General features: G+C 48.7%; 2 protein-coding genes across 2 annotated transcripts in view; both read left to right on the top strand.

The window, feature by feature from the left end:
• LOC119449746 (peptidyl-prolyl cis-trans isomerase 7-like) overlaps positions 1-14826 on the top strand; it is a 403577-nt gene that overhangs the window by 229066 nt on the left and 159685 nt on the right. The window lies entirely within an intron of this gene.
• Positions 1-14826, top strand: part of LOC119449744 (uncharacterized) — a 51137-nt gene that overhangs the window by 25220 nt on the left and 11091 nt on the right. Inside the window, exons 3-5 of the mRNA XM_037712990.2 lie at positions 1437-1768; positions 7317-7480; positions 11382-11599. Of these exons, the coding sequence (XP_037568918.2) occupies positions 1437-1768; positions 7317-7480; positions 11382-11599 (714 nt within the window). The remainder of the gene's footprint in view (positions 1-1436; positions 1769-7316; positions 7481-11381; positions 11600-14826) is intronic.

Below are 14826 nucleotides of genomic sequence, written 5' to 3'. Positions count from 1 at the left end.
GGCGGTGGTGGTGGCGGCGGCGTTGTCACGCTGAAAAGTGGGCCGATCCTGGCGATAGTGCATGCAGAAAGGGTCCAAGCTCAATGGCACATTCCAGGAACAAAAAAAAAGAGAGAGAGAGAGAAACAGAGCGAAAGGAAGAAAGAGAGAAAGAGAAAGAAAGGAGACAGAGGGGAATAAAAAGAAAGAGAGAAGAGAAAGAAGATGCAGACAGAGAAAAAAGCAGATAGAGAGAGAGAAAGAGAAAGAGAGACAGAGAAAGAGAGAGAAGAAAGAGACAAGTAGAGAGAGAGAAAGGAAGAAAGAGAGAGATAAAAAGAGAGGAAGAAAGAGAGAGAGAAACAAAGAAAGAAAATCGTCACGAAGGTCAGATACACACACGGCAAGCTTCGATTGCTTACCCCCATTTTCTCGACAGGGGAAGGGCTGGTGATTTTTTCATGGGCGCCGCCACATTGCATAGGCAGTGGTGCCAACTATGGGCTAGGGCGAGCGCACTTCGTGTTGTATGCTAAGTCGCTAGGCGCCAGTTTATGGTGGTCGGTTTCGCGCTCGAGCTGTCTGTTTAGTGTGACGTGGCGTCTCCTACGTGGGACACGGTCTGTGAGACGTACATGAAGTGGTTTAAGTCAGCATGACCGGAGTTTCTGCGGCGTTGAGGCGGACGGAGCACCCAGCGCGATGTGTGCGTGCGCGTTTGAGCGTATACAATCAGCCTCGGAGATAAGAGTTGTATTTCTGAAAATTTGTTTCACTAATATGACCTTACTGCAGTATTCTCACTGTAGTTCTAAGCTGTGGTTTAGCAAAAATGAGTAGTTGCTAAACATATGACGATCCTATAAAAGCGTGGGAACCGTTCAGTTGTGCTGTTTACTTTCACAAGCGTTCAAATTGTTATCTGTAGATACATTACGCGACTATACCTCGTTTGTTGAACGAGAGTTTCGCCCAAAAATAAAATAGTTTTGACTAGTAATAACAGCATACCGTACAGTGTGAATCACACACCTGTCGCGTTGTCGAGTGATGTTTTACTGGAGTATTAACCAGTGCAATAACTTATGTTTTTTTTCCTTAGTGTTTATCTCATATCATTTAATAACCTTATACAGTGAGAAGGAGTTGTCGTCACCAGCCACGGCCAGGCTAGAAGGGCGACGCACTCGCGCGTGCGTCTCCCCTTTAGCGCGGCCGTGCTCCAGCATACGGCAACAAAGATTCCTCTATTTCATATCAATAAAATAAAATAAAAAGTACATACTTGAGTCACTGCACAATAACCCTAAATAGTAAATAGCACTCACATTGTGTCATGCTTTTCCTCTTGTGCCGGTGCTTGCTGGCTGCATATATACTCACGCCGTCGTCGCCCAGTGGAGTGTGTTTCCAAGTGTGTTCTGGTTCCGTGCTCTGTGCGGGGGCGTGCGCTGCAGGTTCGGCGAGCACCCTCGCGAGTGCCTGGACCTGTACCACGGCGGTCGGCCGGCGGGCGAGTGCCGCTCGACGCTGCTCTTCTGGCACGGCGGCTACTGGATCGAAGGGGACCGGCAGTCGCACGCCTTCGTCGCCGACCCCTTCGTGGAGGTCGGGGTAGCGGTGGCCGTGGCCGGGTACCCGCTGGCGCCCGGCGCCACGCTCGACCAGATCGTCGAGTCGGCCACGCGTTGCGCCCGACACGTGCTTGCGCTCAGGTCCGGGCCGCTAGTGCTGGCCGGCCACTCTGCGGGCGCCCACCTGGCCGCCATGGTCGCCACCCGGCTACACGGTGAGTACTCGTTATAATAGAACTCGTTAGACATGTTAGTCAAAAAGAGAGAGACAGATGACATAAGGGAAAGGCAGGGAGGCCAACCAGGCTGAGCCTGGTAGGCTACCCTGAACTGGGGAAAGGGGACTGAAGGATGAGAAGGAAGTTCACACTTTGCACTGTAAACATGCACACAAGCGTTCACGGTCCTCCCTCTCTCTTTCACAAGCGCTCAAATAGGTTGGTGCTTTTCAAGAACCGTAGCAGCACTTTCGTGTCATCGCAGACGCTAGGGGCCACGGTCCTAAGACCTTAGCTTTTGTGAAAGGCCTGTCGTCTAAGTGCCCTAAAGCTGTCCGAAGAGCAATCCTTTCAGCCTCGTATGCTGGACAATCACACTGATTCAACGCTGATTACAGCGCAAGAAAAGCGTGGGCACAAGCACAGCTGGACACAGGACAAGTGCTGTCTTTTTGCTCCCCGCGAATGGAAGTAGAAACTGTTTTCTCCTGTGTGAAAGAGAGGGGGAGGAAGAAAGTCATGGAGGTTAACTAGACTTTGTCCAATTTGCTACCCTACACGGGGGGAGGGGGATGGGGAATTGAAAGGGATTTATGCAGAGGCAGTGGTGGGTACAAAAAATCACCAGCCCTTCCCCTGTCGAGAAAATGTGGGTAAGCGAAGCTTAATTGTCGTGTGTGTATCTGACCTTCGTGGTGATTTTCTTTCTTTATTCTTGTCTTTCTCTCTCTTTCTTTGTCTCTTTCTCTCCCTCTTTCTTCCTCTCACTTTCTTTCTTTCTCTCCCTCTCTCTTTCTCTCTTTCTTTCATTCTATCTTTCTCTGATCTTCGTTGTGACTTTCTTTTCTCTCCCTTTCTCTTACTCTCGCTACCTCTCTCTTTCTCTCCCTTTCTTTCTCTTTCTCACTTTCTTTCTCTCTATCTTTCCTTCTTTCCTTATTTCGTTATCTCTCTCTCACTCTCCCTTTCTTCCTTTCGCTCTCTTTCTACCATTCTTTCTTTCTTTCTTTCTCTCTCTTTCTTTCTCTCTCTCTCTTTCTCTTTATTTTTTGTTCCTGGTATGTGCCATTGAGCTTGGACCTTTTCTGCACTATCGCCAGGATCGGTCCCCCTTTTTAGCGTGACATCGCCGCCGCCACCACCACCGCCGACACTTGTGAGCCTATAAAGCTTCGGTTAACAATAAAAAAAATCGCAGCAATTCCACCCTGTGAATATGGGCTACCAGCGGAGCTGTAAAAGAACTACACAAAGATCACTACACGCACCAACACGGCAATCGCGATGTCGCGTTTAGTCACGTCACGAATGTTCGCAAGTATATACCGATATGTCGTTTTCAAACCACAATCGGTCTCACACACGGCAACTGAAGTCAAACGTGTTGCCCAAAAGTCTTGGCGGAATCGCGCATCCGCACCAATGTATCAGCCTTCCGAGCGCGGTACCTCCGTGGTTGCGCCGCATTAATCGGTTCGCTATCTGCCTTTCCTCTCGAGCCCGCCGCTTACAGGGCAGCCTCCTCGTCGCCGCGTCGCTTGTTCGCGCCGCCTGCCGCTCTTGCGCACGCTCCCGTCTGCAGTCCCGAAGTTGGGCCTTGTGCGCAGCTTGTTTGTCTGTCCAGAAAAGAGGACGCTTAAGCTTTGCCTTTAAGAGTGGAACGCGACAGCGTTAGTCGGGCCCTGTAATTCGCATTGCACTTTTGTTTATGAGTAGGCTTCACTGCAACACATAATGTGGGAAAGCCAGCTTACAAAGACCAAGCTTACAGCGATCCCCTTAAAGTCGGCTTCACATTTAAACGCAAATGTATTGCTGGGAAGACATTTTTCCAGCGGCAATATAAGCCGTCTTATATAAAGAATTCAGCCAGTTCCACGAAGTGAAGTCTGTCGAAACAGCGGAGCTGTGGTCGTTCTGTTTCTGCGATTGTCGCGTATGTTTCTTTTTTTCGCTGTGGTAGTCTTCGTTTTAGAGCGAAGGAACGACCACATCTCCGCTGTTTCGACAGTTTTCACTTCGTGGCACGTGTTTTGGAACGCCGGTCGCGCCAAGCGGCGTCCATCGCGCGAAGAGCGCGCGGCGCAAGTTGGAGTGGCGCCCTCTCCCGAGTGACGTCACGGCCAAGACGCGGCTCGCTCCGGCTCGCTCGCTTGCCGCGCGTGCTCGTTCGCTTCGTGCATGCTCGATGAACGGGGTGCGCCAAGTACAGTCTCTTTTATTGCGATAGCAATTATATGGACACTCCAAAGCAGATTTCTGGCGTCGGCGTCGCCGTCGTCGTCGTCGCCGTCGTCGTCGCCGTGAGGTTCCGTATGACGTCAATGGAGATGAAATCGTAGCCGCGCGCCGCCGAACGCTGTATGTGCGAGTGAAAGGGCGCGAGGGACACGCGCTTTCACGGGGAGTGAACCCACGGCGGAGAACAAACGCGCGTTCTGCGCCGTGCTCCCTTAAGGGCTGCAGAAGTAGGCGTCTCTTTCCTCCTTTACAATCACCATATATGTAGAGCAAACACGCCTTCTTCCGACGCGCGAAAGGCCGTGGGCGGGAGGGGGAGGGAAGGGAGGCGACGTTTAGCTGCAGCACTAAGTGCCTACTTATATCAGAGGCTCTGGCAACAGTCACCAACGCCGCACGCATTTTGTGCGAACGCGGGCAAAACGCCGACGGCGTCGACAACAGTTCTGCGTGTTGCCGGTGCTGCTGCATGTCCAAGTTTATACAGCTGATAAAGCTACTATCGTTACTCCGTATAGCTCTCTACAAATTTGCTATCGCAATTGATGCTTCGCCTTTCAGGCGAAACTGCGACAACTTTTTTCGAAATTGCGTGAATCGTGAAAATTTGCTGCTTGGATATCGAAGCTCTACTATAAAGTTGCAGGGGTTACTGCTTTTGCAAAGTAGAGTTCATAAATATTGCGTAAAAACAATGTCGGCAAATTCAGTATGGAAATGTTTAATTGCACGACGCTTCGCTCCAAACTTAACATTCCTTTAGTACTTAGTTATGGTAGACATTTCGTTTTACACGGCACAGTAATATTGGTATTTCGTGCCAACATTATATATAAATTAGTATGTTTGAATAGATACTGTCAGCGAAGCTTTCGTCAAGCTGCTTATTGCTCTGTAGAGTTGTTCTACTCAAAGTGGATACTGAAGTAATGCGTAAAAACAAGAGTTAGGCGCGCATTTTCCACGAAAAAATTTTGCTACTACTTTCACCGTTCTCCGAAACAGCCACCCAGAAAAAGCAATCTACATGGCTGTTAACACGACTGCGCTTCATGTATGTATAGAAATCACCTGAAAGAAAAGGTTCGTTGTTAAGATCAAGAGCCAAGCAATTACATGCCATGCAATTTCATAGTGGCCTGAAGTGGTCTTTATGAACAATATGGTAAACACCTCCAGCAATGGAAGCAACCGACAATCATTATGAAGTTATGACGAGGCGCGCATTGTTCGCGAAACCCTTCCGTTCACTGCAACTTCGAATTGAAACCATGAAGGAGTCCTTTACAGCACCAATTGGAATGGCTATAACATACTCGAGGCACTAAAGTGCAGCTCTTCCATGCAGCTTCGTCATGCAACATCGTCACGCAACTACCGTCTGCATTACGATGTCTCGAACCACAACGGTGTTTAATTATACGAACTGAGAACTATTCGCTGCGTCAGCCCATAAAAGTCCCCCTCGTATACCAGCTTCATAAACAAAACACTATATATACGAGCCTCATATGAATTCACTTGATTTTTGACCTCCTTCTCTGAATGCTGATATTTTCTATATGTGTCCCATACCACTAAAGAATGAAGCTTCGGCTTCTTGCTGGCTGCAGCCATATGATCTAAAAGGCATATTTTGGCCAAGAAGTTGCGCCGAGCAGCTGTGTCAGTTTCGCCAAGTAGATCGGTCAGAACGGTTCCCCAAGAAACAAGCAGCGCTAAGTTGTTTAACTGACTAGAGCGTGTAGCACTGAAAAGAGAATAAATATTGGTCCATGCCTTTTTGTGAGCGGCAAACAGCTTAAAGCCTCAATTAGCTTTACTTAATATTACCGTCGCTTAAAATTAACTGGTTAAGAATGGCTTAATTTTGAGAAGCAGTTCAAAAGCCGGCAGATCCCACGCCCTGTGGGAATCGATGTTATGCGAAGCAGTGCGCGAGTTAACGAAACGACCATGAGAGCACCAAGACGTAGGCGGCTCTTTCATGACCTACATGACACGCATGCCATGACATTCATGTCATGAGTCCTCAGGAGTCCCTTTAGCTACACCTAAGAGACCTTAAGGCGAAAGCCTTAGTTGTGCTCGTGACTATGACTTTTCCTTCACTTAGTACCACGTCCGAACCCATTTCAGTGGTTTTTGAGTGTTAATTGTTTTTCGTTGAGTCATTGTCATCTTTGCGGAGTCATGCTCATGACTATGCCCTACCACCATCCTTTAGTGTTTCGTTCACTTAGTACCCTCGTCCGAACCAATTTCAGTGGTTTTTGAGTGTTAATCTTTTTTTTGCTAAGTCATTGTCATTTTTGCTGAGTCATGGTCATGACTATGACTTCTACCATCATCCTTTAGTGTTTCCTTCACTTAGTACCTACGTCCGAACCCATTTCAGTGGCTTTTGAGTGTTAATATTTTTTCGCAATGTCATTGTCATTTTTGCTGAGTCATGGTCATGACTATGACTTCTGCCATCATCCTTTAGTGTTTCCTTCACTTAGTACCCTCGTCCGAACTAATTTCAGTGGTTTTTGAGTGTTAATCTTTTTTTGCTAAGTCATTGTCATTTTTGCTGAGTCATGGTCATGACTATGACTTCTACCATCATCCTTTAGTGTTTCCTTCACTTAGTACCTACGTCCGAACCCATTTCAGTGGCTTTTGAGTGTTAATATTTTTTCGCAATGTCATTGTCATTTTTGCTGAGTCATGGTCATGACTATGACTTCTGCCATCATCCTTAAGTGTTTCCTTCACTTAGTACCCACGTCCGAACCCATTGCAGTGATTTTTGAGTGTTAATCTTTTTTCTCTAGATAGATAGATAGATAGATAGATAGATAGATAGATAGATAGATAGATAGATAGATAGATAGATAGATAGATAGATAGATAGATAGATAGATAGATAGATAGATACTGTCAAAGTAGCAAATGTTCTCCAAGAAACGCTTCGCATTTAAAACTCCCGATACAGCTTTCTGTTGCCCAATACGTGCTACATAAAATTGTTTTTCCGAGCGTGAAAGAAGCCCGTGAATACGTGCAAAGTGCCTCGAGCGGCCAGTCGCGCGGCAATTTTGCGTGTATTCGCGGGCTTCTTTCACGCTCGGAAAAACACTTTTATGTAGCACGCACTGAACAACAGAAAGCTGTATCGGGAGTTTTTCATGTCGCGCTACAATTTTCTCGCCGACGTTAGGACACCCTGTATACTGATTCATACTGATTAAATGTACACTAATTATAAATTTTGGCTTCAACAGCAGTGCAACTTGTGGTACAATGTTGGCGTGCGCAGGGGAACCCCGCTTACGAGCCCTGCTTCTGCTGTCGCCCGTGTTGGACGTGGTGGCGCTGTTGGGCAGCTCTGTGGCACGAGACGCGGCCATCGGTACCGACCAGGCGGTGCGCAGCAGCCCGCTGCATCTGGTCGACAAGCTACCAACACACCTGCACGTCGTGGTACGAATTTTGGGCGCGCTACTTGTTGGACAACCTGCCCGCTCAAAGCAGTTCGACCGAACTACTCTTTTTTTTAAGCGAATAGTGTTCTTTGGCTATCGTTTTGCATGGCGTTCCAGTTACTTTCTTAACAAAACGTCGTTTTATGCGTTGAAGCACAAAAGTAACTGGAACACCAATGCACTTCTCCGCAAATTCCGGGAATTAATATCTCGAAACTGGTGTCATCCTGAGAATTCGTTCCAAGCGGATCCGCCTTAGCGAACTCCACAGCTATAATTTGTAAATTGCAATATGGGCCATAAGGTAATTAGTTAGAAAGCTTAATTAGTTAATTTTGTTAATTAATTGATTATGCATCTTCAGTTTTCTTGTGCAACTAATGTACACCTCTTCGAGTAGACACGCTCATGAACTAGAATCATGCTATCTGCCATAGGCAACCTCTAAAAATTTTTGAGTGTTCGCTGAAACACCCGGTATATCTCACCCTGTAATATACATTTCAACAGCTAAACTATTGTTTCGTGGGTGCCCGAATAAGGATAGCATGAAACTTAACGTTCAATTTATAAGTTTCTACCATTGTAAAGGTGCAACATTAATAACGTTCACTAATCTCAGTACCCGAGGTGATGGTGCTACAGGTGGGTTTTCCCTGTCCCAGAGCTACGCAGTTTAGGACGTTGCACCATCAGCTGTTGGCGGAGCCGTTTGTCATCCAAGGTCGTATAAGCGTTAGTTCACTTTCAGGGATAGCAGCTCAGTTTCAACGAGATCCAGTACTGGAAGCGGACGTAACGGAATTTGTCGACGTGCACGCAGCCGTCACGCTCTTTCTCTTTTTTCTGTTTTTAACAGCGTAGCTGTTTAAGCTCGAGGTTCGGCTACAAATCGTTCGCAGAAACTCCGCCTAGCTATGACGTCACTGTGTTGCCTAGCAACCACTTGGCACAGCTGCGTCTGGATTCGCGGAGCTTCGCACAGGTGTCGTGACGTCACCGCTCCGACTTCCGCATCGCTTCTCCTAGCCGCGCCGCGCTGCGTCTAGCTCTGACGTCACTATGCGTCGCCTAACAACGACCTGGCATGTCTGCGCCCGGCCGCGCCACGCTGCACCGCCGCTTCCCATACATCGCCAAGCTTCCACAGCCGTGTCGGCGGAGAAAAAAAAATCGATGACGTCACTGCGCGCCGCTTCCTTCGCGGCGTTCGTATAAAGCCCGGGATACATGGAGCGAACTTTCTGGACGAACTTCACGCGTCAAGTAACGACGCGGCGACACGACGCAGGATGTTCGCTGTGTCGCGATACATGCGGCGAACGCCGCCGCGCGTTGGCCGCCGTGTTGGCGGCGGTCCCGGACGCCCGCTTCGAACTGAATTTGGCGTTGTCCTTGTAGAATTCACTTCGTTGGTAGCACTCCGTGACGCCGCGACGGCGGCACATTGCCTAGTGTCTCTGCGCCGAACACATCGTTTGCGCCGCCTAAAAACATGGGTTGGCCGAAGAAGTACGTAACCCCCGAGGAAGAAGCTGCTCGACGGGAAGCATTACATAGCAAAACTTCGTTAGAGTCTTAGCATACCATAGCAACACATAACAAAAACTCGGTAAAAGCTTAGCATAACATAGCAATAAATAGCAAAACTCGGTAAAATCTTGGCATAACATAGTAATACGCATAGCAAAAACTTAGCAAAACTTCGTAAACCTTGGCCGACCCTCACCTACGCTGTTTCTTCAGCCTTGCACCACTAGTGCAAGCTGCCCTCATTTTTCTTTTCTCTAGTGTTTCGTGGCTCTTAACTGTACTGACCACGGTGACTACATTTCGTTAGTTTTGGCAGGTAGTTCGTAGTTTCATACAGGGATGTACGTGTAGTGACGGGACGATTAGTCTTGATTAGTGACATCAGTGAGAGAACTGCACTGGATGTTGCATTATGCGTAAATAAATGTGGCCACGCAAAATAGAGAACCGGCATAAAGGAAAAACAGAATGAGGAGACAGAGGAAAGCTGGAGCGGGGGGGGGGGGGGGGGGGCAGGTAACGAGGACTGAACTCTGTTCGCTATGCAACGCTACGGGAAGTGGCGCAGCGACAATTTCATTTTGGGGTGTGTCTCCAGCTCGCTGTTTACTTGGCTGGGCTAAGGGGCTCCTCCTTCGCAAGCCATTTCTCATTGTTTTCACCAACACTTAATAAATTTTAGGCGGCCGAAGCCCCCCCCCGAACACACTACCCACTGTGGAGGAGAAATGGGGAGACAAATACACAACGCGTAATCAATCAATCAGACAATCAATTGTTTGATTAAATGTGTCGAAGAACAACCCGAGGATCTGAGTGCTGGCGCACGGGTAAAAAGAAAAAAATACAGGGAGAAATGGCATGAAATAGACAACGACAATTACGAAAAGGAACAGTTAATAATCAACAAAAGTCACGGTGAGTTCACCACATAAACACGGAGAGATAACACGGGCAATGCGCGAAAGTCGCTAGTAAAGCTGCTAAAACAGCTGTTATCTATTGACAGCAATGAATGCGATAGCGACACAGTAATGTCATACGAAGTAAGGTGAGCGGTTTTGGTAGCAATATGAATTGTAGTAAACATGAGCTGATTAAGTAAGCAGGTGTGCTGAGGCGTAAGTAGACCGACATGAAGAGAGACTCGATGACCACGAGAAGGCGCGTGTGAAACGGTGGTGTTTATGAGAAGCGCTTCCCGTGGGCAGCGCGTGCGAAGGGACACACCTGTAGCGCTGCACTGCCGATCCGGGCAGCATTGCATGTGTAGCGTGCGTTGGAAAATGTGGCCCGACTATTACTAACTGAATGAACAAGCGTGGTGTGAGCGCGCACAAACAAACATGAATAGATCACACTGAATGACTGCAGTACAACGACCGTCAAAACTCTGGCAGCAAGCGGATACGCCGTAGCGGCGAAGGTACGTGCGGTCTATCGCTTGAACGGAAACTGAGCGGCGAATGCACGGCGCATAAAGGTCAGAGCCGTGTGGAGATAAGAGACGGTGCGAGCGAGCGACGAGCGCGGTTGTTGGCAGAGTGGAAGTGCGCCCCCCCCCCCCCCCCCGCTCCCTCCGGTGCTGGCTTCCCGCTTCCTTGCTTGCGCGTGGGAGATTGAGTGCGTTCGCTCTCAGTGACAGCGCGCGTCCCCGCACGCTTCCGCTCGGGCATACGGCACGCGGCGAAGATTTTATCTATAGGGAACCTCACGGCGACGGCTAAAACAAGCTGTTATCTATTGACAAAGTATACAGTCAACCGAAAATCAACAAGAAATCGGTGAGTAAGTACAATTTAAAAAAAGACAAGAAAAAGGTGTACACTATAAAGATTCAAACGTAAGGGAAAGTGAATAAAGAAAGGGGAAACCATTCATGTAATATACATGTAAATGCAAAATGTACGAAAAAAGAAAAGCGCTGAGCGTTACAGACGATCTGGACTGTTGGCACGGAAATTTTTGTACAACGCATAAGACAAGGACGTATAGACACAAGTGAACACACAGGGGCGCAGTTCTTGTCGTTTGTTTGTTTTTCACACAGGTGAACACAAAGCGCACGCGTGTGTTTAGATGTGCATGCGTTTTTGTCTTCTGCGCTGCGAAATCTTCGATGCCAATAATGAACAAACTAGCCCCGATTAAGCTACTTGTGTGAACTGGGCTCTTCGGCTCTGCTTCACAGAGGGTAAAAACGACTGGCCGTGGCCGCCCATTTCAGTTCAGCTGCATCTCGTATACCCGGGAAACTGAAACTCGCAGGGCCACAGGCCTCCGCGAGCGGGTTCTTCGGGAGTCCCGTGCGAACGTCACCGTGACGACGTCGTCGTCGTCCTTTCATCGCTCACTTGCGCATGCAGGTGACGTACGCTGAGCACGACCCCCCGTGGTTCGGGCGCACTGCTCGAGCCTACTGCGAGGCCCTCGGGCGCCGGCGCATCTCCTGCGAGCTGCTGGAGTACGCGGACGAGGACCACTTCAGCTTCCTGCTGGGTGCGCTGCGAGACGGCGAGCACCGAGTCACCACGAGGCTCGTCGGGGCTTCTTTGGCGGCGACCGCGCCCTCTCCGACGCCGCGGTGAGGCACCGAGGTCGGCCATCGGGGGCAAGGACGAACCGGTCCCCGCCGCCATCCTCGTCACGAACACTGAGCGACGGCGGCAGCGAAGAAAGAAGAAGCCCTCGCAGGGCCCGATCGAGTTTATCCGCCTCTGTTTATTATTGGGGAGGCCTGCGCGTACCATATACTTCCCGGCTGCTCGCGCGCCGCGCGGTCTGCTTCGCTAAATCCGTGCAGTGTACCGCAAGCTACAGTGGCCGCCCTAACGGTCACCGGCGAATAGAAGGATATATAGTGCTAGCTCTGGGAGCGCGGACATTGCGTATTTGTCACCGCTCAGGGAACGCACGCTCATCGAATTAACATATAGGCAAGCCGCAGTTTCTGCGGCGTCGTTTTCTTTCTTTCTTTCTTTCTTTCTTTCTTTCTTTCTTTCTTTCTTTCTTTCTTTCTTTCTTTCTTTCTTTCTTTCTTTCTCCGCCCTGAAGTTCGAAAGTTGTCCCGCCTAAGGCTTGCATCGTTTCTTATTTAGACGTACACTTCTTGTCAAAAGCATGCGGGAAAGGCTGTATAAGGCTGTTTAGGGATTGTTAAAGAAAATTCATGTTGTACGCGCACAATAAAGTATAAACCCCATGCAAGCGATCTTGCGCGCGACGGTGACATGTAAGCGACGTGATGGAGATGGCTGTCGCGTTCGCTCGTCGCCTACAAGTCGAACCCCATGTGAGTGACGATTTTGAGCAGGTATGAGGGCAGCAAATATACGCCGAATCTGGCGTGACGCGTGCTTTATTAGTGCGAAATCTCTATACTACGCCATGTCTCGCAAGGTCTTTCATCGCGTCGCAATGACGCGATGACGCGAGCCGCCGGAGCGTAAGTGTGGCCGGTGTGACGTCAAGCCACGTGATCCGCTGCGGAGAGGCGTCGCAGCTGCGCTCGCTCGGAGCCTCGCTGCTGCGGTACCACGTGACTAGGCGAGGGTTTAACGACTGCTTTGCTCAGTCTCGCCATGGATAGCGGGCCGACTGGGCCGTCTGTGCGTGCGCTTCAGCGCAAGCGACAGGCTGAATCCAATCATCCAGTAGATGTAGCTAGGCGGCAGGCTGCGAAATATCAAGAAAAGGCAAAGTTGGCTGCTGAAACACCGGAGCAAATGGAGGCCAGATTAGCGCGGAAGCGTGCATTAATTAAACACTGTTTGCATAGACTTTGCAAATCCAAGCCAAACAGACCTTTCGCTCGTGATAACTAAGCTTATACAAGAGTTAAACCTCAGCCAATTTTTATTTTAAATTGATGTGTTTTACTGTAAAGAGCAGCATAAAATATTTCTGAAGGTCTTGCAGTAGCTGTAGGTTCTTGTCATGCCACGTATCAAAATTTAGCCGTTTGCTCGTTCCGTGCGGCAATCGGTAGTACTTGACTGATGTACATCCAGTTCCAGATTCGCGTTATTGGCTAGTCGCTCATAGCACTTCTGGGCGACGAGCGGCGAACTTTAGACTTCCAGAACCGAGCGATCGAGCGGCCCGTTCGTTGCTCGCCATCTAATTGTCTAAAGTGTCAGGATCGCCACGAGAACCCCACCACACAGCCGGACGATATATTTGGGGAAGACGCAGAGTAGCCTGTATATATACGTTTGACAAATGCTGTACATGCCTCTGTCAAGGATGAGAATAGAGAGAAGAGCCAAAGGAATGGTAGGGAGGATACAACTAGAGAGCGGGAGTGGTTTGCTGCCCTATACGCCTCAGAAAATGGACATGGGGATGAAAAAGTAAGGAAAGAACAAAAGGGGGAGACCACGTCACGCCGGTAACACTCTGTCGCAAACAATAAAAAAAAGCACAACAGGGCTTTTAAGCACCGCTGTCTAAGCGTCCATTCACACCAGTAAACTGCAATCAACGCAAGCCGTTTGTCAGGTTCACCGAGCGCCGAGAAGGGTGTTCACAAGGCAAGGAGTATAGTAATAGACGTCTAAAAAAACGAGGAAAACGGGAGCACGAGCGTTGCTGAGTCCTGGCTTCGTCGTTTCGCCCCCGAATCCCTGACGCAAGAAGGAGAACGGAAAAGACAGTTCGCTTTCCCGTCGGGCAGTGGTTTATACACACACCACTAATACCCAACATCCCATCACCCCCCCCCCCCCCCCCAATAAGCCTCCCGTCTTTCTCCTGCGCAGGACGTATTGCCAAATGCTGGATGGGCGGTCCAATGACACTATATATATATATTATCAGACAATGCCTGGGGTATTATTGGCCTTAGTGAGGTTAGAAGACCTGGTGAGGCTTATACAGTGTTGACTAACGGCCACGTCCTCTGCTACAGCGGTCTTCCAGATAAGAGGGAATTCGGGGTAGGATTTCTAGTCCATAAGGACATAGCGGGCAACATTGGTGAATTCTACAGCATTAATGAGAGTCGTCGTAATAAAGCTGAATAGGAGATATAGAATGAAGGTAGTACAAGCCTACGCTCCGACCTCCAGTCACGATGATGAAGAAATAGAACAGTTTTATGAAGATGTTGAATTAGCGATGAGAAAGGTGTAAAGCAAGTATACTGTAGTCATGGGCGACTTCAATGCAAAGTGGGTGAAAAGCAAGCTGCGGAACAAGAAATTGGCAACTACGGCATCGATTCTAGGAACACTAGAGGAGAGATGATGGTAGAATTCACGTAAAGGAATAGGCTTGAATAGGTTTGAAAGGAATTGACATTATGAGGAATAAATGGAGCTGGGCAGGCCATGTAATGCATAGGATGGATAACCGGTGGACCATTAGCGTTACAGAATGGGTACCAAGAGAAGGGAAGTGCAGTCGAGGACGGCAGAAAAGCTAGTTGGGTGATGAAGTTAGGAAATTTGCAGGTGGAAATTGGAATCGGCTCGGGCAAGACAGGGGTAATTGGAGATCGCAGGGAGAGGCCTCCGTCCTGCAGTGGACATAAAAATGGGCTGATGATGATCATGATCGATGATGATTGCTCCGTAATTTCAACTCCAATATGCCTTATATTTTCTCAATCTGATCTTTCGGTGACTGCGTAACGCTAGAACTCATCCGGACTCGACTTTGCGAAGTTTTGTAAACTCACTGTAAAATATTTTGATAGCACAGGACGGACCATTCGGGAGGCGGTCGTTCTGAAAAAAAAAATTAGTAAGTTTGTAATTTTTGATCGTGCTCTTTATCGCATGCCTTAATATCCACCTTAGATGTACTATA

The sequence above is a fragment of the Dermacentor silvarum genome, chromosome 4, assembly GCF_013339745.2.
Source record: "Dermacentor silvarum isolate Dsil-2018 chromosome 4, BIME_Dsil_1.4, whole genome shotgun sequence".
In the NCBI taxonomy this organism is placed as follows: Eukaryota; Metazoa; Arthropoda; class Arachnida; order Ixodida; family Ixodidae; genus Dermacentor; species Dermacentor silvarum.
The sequence above is the reverse complement of the archived record's forward strand: the minus strand, read 5'-3'. Positions and strand labels throughout refer to the sequence as shown.